This window comes from Penaeus japonicus, unplaced genomic scaffold, assembly GCF_977035675.1.
Source record: "Penaeus japonicus unplaced genomic scaffold, GWHDUDI00000001_assembly GWHDUDI00000022, whole genome shotgun sequence".
Classification (NCBI taxonomy): Eukaryota; Metazoa; Arthropoda; class Malacostraca; order Decapoda; family Penaeidae; genus Penaeus; species Penaeus japonicus.
In genome coordinates, this window is record NW_028234424.1 from 20801457 (window position 1) to 20804062 (window position 2606).

Consider the following 2606-nt stretch of genomic DNA (forward strand, 5'->3'; position numbering starts at 1 on the left):
AAGATGAATAAAAATAACATTAATTGTAGTACAAAAACAGTTGAGTAAAGCACACTGTTTAGTATATCAACTTCAAGTTTTCCTACATTGCTTGAAATTAAGTAATTAAAATGAGCAATGGCAACTGTTCAACTCTTCTACCGTCCGTATATCAAACAAACAAACTAAAAAATACTTTTTGAATGCCTGTCATAACCACCGAAGAAATGAAATGTGAATTGGAAAATGAGCACGTGAATATTGATTTCATTCAGGAAAAAACATTATTTACGAATCACAGCTGAAGACTAATGAGAAAACAGATTCTTTTGATAACGTGAGAGACCGATCTTGCATGCATATGTATATGTATGCACACACACACACACACACACACACACACACACACACACACACACACACACACACACACACACATATAGATACATATATAAATACATATATGAATATATATATAAATACAAATATAAATATATATATATCAATACAAATATATATATATATATATATATATATATATATATATATATATATATATAATATATATATATATATATATATATTCATATATATCCATATATAGATATATACACATATATACACATCTCTCTCTCTCTCTCTTCCTCACTATATATATATATATATATATATATATATATATATATATATATATATATATATATATATATATATATATATATCTCGAAGAGCAACGATACAGAAGCACAAGTGTCGGCCACTTGCAACTCCCGCAAGAGGACAAGAGGAGGAGTAAGCGGAATAATCGCAGAGAAACGATAAGAGAAAGGATACAGTCCCCCCTCCCCAGACCACACTAAACCGTCAGTGGAGTGGTTGGTGCAAAGTGTCACCATACGCTCTGTATTCCCCAGCCTGTTGCAATAAATAAATACTACTGAATCATACCAAGTCAGGAAGCGTATGATCCTAACTAAACAAGTGATGAGGAAAAAGACCAGCGTAAGCCTGTAGAAACAAGGACAAAGGAATGGGAAAACCAAAGAGAACAATGATGCAATGCAATAGCCTCTCTGAGTGCCCCTAAACCTCTATGTAACAAATCGCCGCACAATCACGAGGAGACAGACCTCGAAAACCATTTACTTGTTAACTCCCCCGAGGTGGATGACGGAAATGCATCCAAACAAAAATGAGTCATATCATATTAGCGTCGCCATTTCAGTAAAAGGAATTGATATTCTTCCTAGATGGACACAAGTACAAAACCTCGCATCCTGAAGAGCAGGATGTTTGACGAAAATTACTTGTCAACAAGAGCATCGAATAAAACGAGATGCAACAGAACACTTCCGAACATTTACCTTGCAAATTCTGCTGCCTCAGAAATAAAATAGACGAACTTGACAATATAATCAAACAAAACTTAGTAAAGATTGCAGTAATTACAGAAACCTGGTTCCAAAACGATACTCTAAACCCCGGGATAATAGAAGGGCGCCAGTCCTTTCACAAAATGCGCGACGGCAGAGGAGGCGGCGCGATTGTCATTTGTCAGACACAGTCCCATGTATTACAGTCGTGAGACATACTCCAAGACCAAGTGGTCGCGAGATGCTATAAGGACGAGGAAAGTATCGAAACAAGATTCCAATTATAGCCGACTCCTATAAAGGTCGACCTGGGGTCAAGCACTCTCTCTCCCAGTCTCACTCCCGCTCGCACTCAGGCACAGACAGGGGAGTGCCAGCCACCGCTACTCCTTCCGCCTCTGCCGTGAAACACTCCAGCCTAACAAGAGACGTCTGACAAGCTATCGCTACCCAAGTAAATATCAACATATCACCTGTGCGCAAGCGTGTTCTTATATATTCATATATATATATATATAAGAATATATAAGAACACGCGTTCCTGCTAACCGTAACATTTCAAGGTCGTCTGCGATGGACTGAAGGGCTTCTTTGTTGTGAGGGTGCTCACAAACGGACAATTGTTAGCCAAAGTCTGTTGGTTCTGATCCTATTTTTTGGGGTTACACAGTGATTTGTTCAATTTACTTGTAAGCGATTTGCTTATCACCTCTTCGACTGATGGTCATCCGAGACCACAGCGGGAGAGCCTGTATATATAAATATATATATATATATATATATATTTAATATATTTTATAATATATATATATATAGATATATATTAAAATATTTATGTAATATATGTATATATATATTGTATGTAGATTATAATATAGTATATAATGTAGTTATTAGATATTTACTATTTAGATATAATACATATAAGACTTATATATATACATTACCCCACTTACTCTAAAACCTGAGGGTTTACAACAAAAAGTGCAACTATGACTAACATCCGCATCACTATAATCATAATCATTCTCACCATCCAGTAACACCATAATCACATATCCAAAGCGACAAAGGACATCAACTCACACAGGACCGACGAGAACTTTCTGCGCGACCACAGATCCCTCCTGGGCGCACTCTCCAGCTCCTGCAGGGCAACTGACGAGGGACACCGTATAGTTGAGACCTCCGAAGGGCGCACTGACGAACTGGAACGCCGGTGTCCTCTCCCACCTCACTCGTCCTGCAGCAGCA

The 2606-nt window shown here is 37.4% G+C and overlaps 1 protein-coding gene across 1 annotated transcript in view; it reads right to left on the reverse strand.

Annotated features, from left to right (window-relative positions):
* The window catches only part of LOC122255813 (uncharacterized), a gene marked incomplete at its 5' end in the record, with an annotated part of 12061 nt that extends 9513 nt beyond the window's left edge, over positions 1 to 2548 (reverse strand). The window contains 1 exon segment of the mRNA XM_086549571.1: positions 2439 to 2548. Within this exon segment, the coding sequence (XP_086405697.1) occupies positions 2439 to 2548 (110 nt within the window).
* Positions 2549 to 2606: the final 58 nt, after the last annotated feature.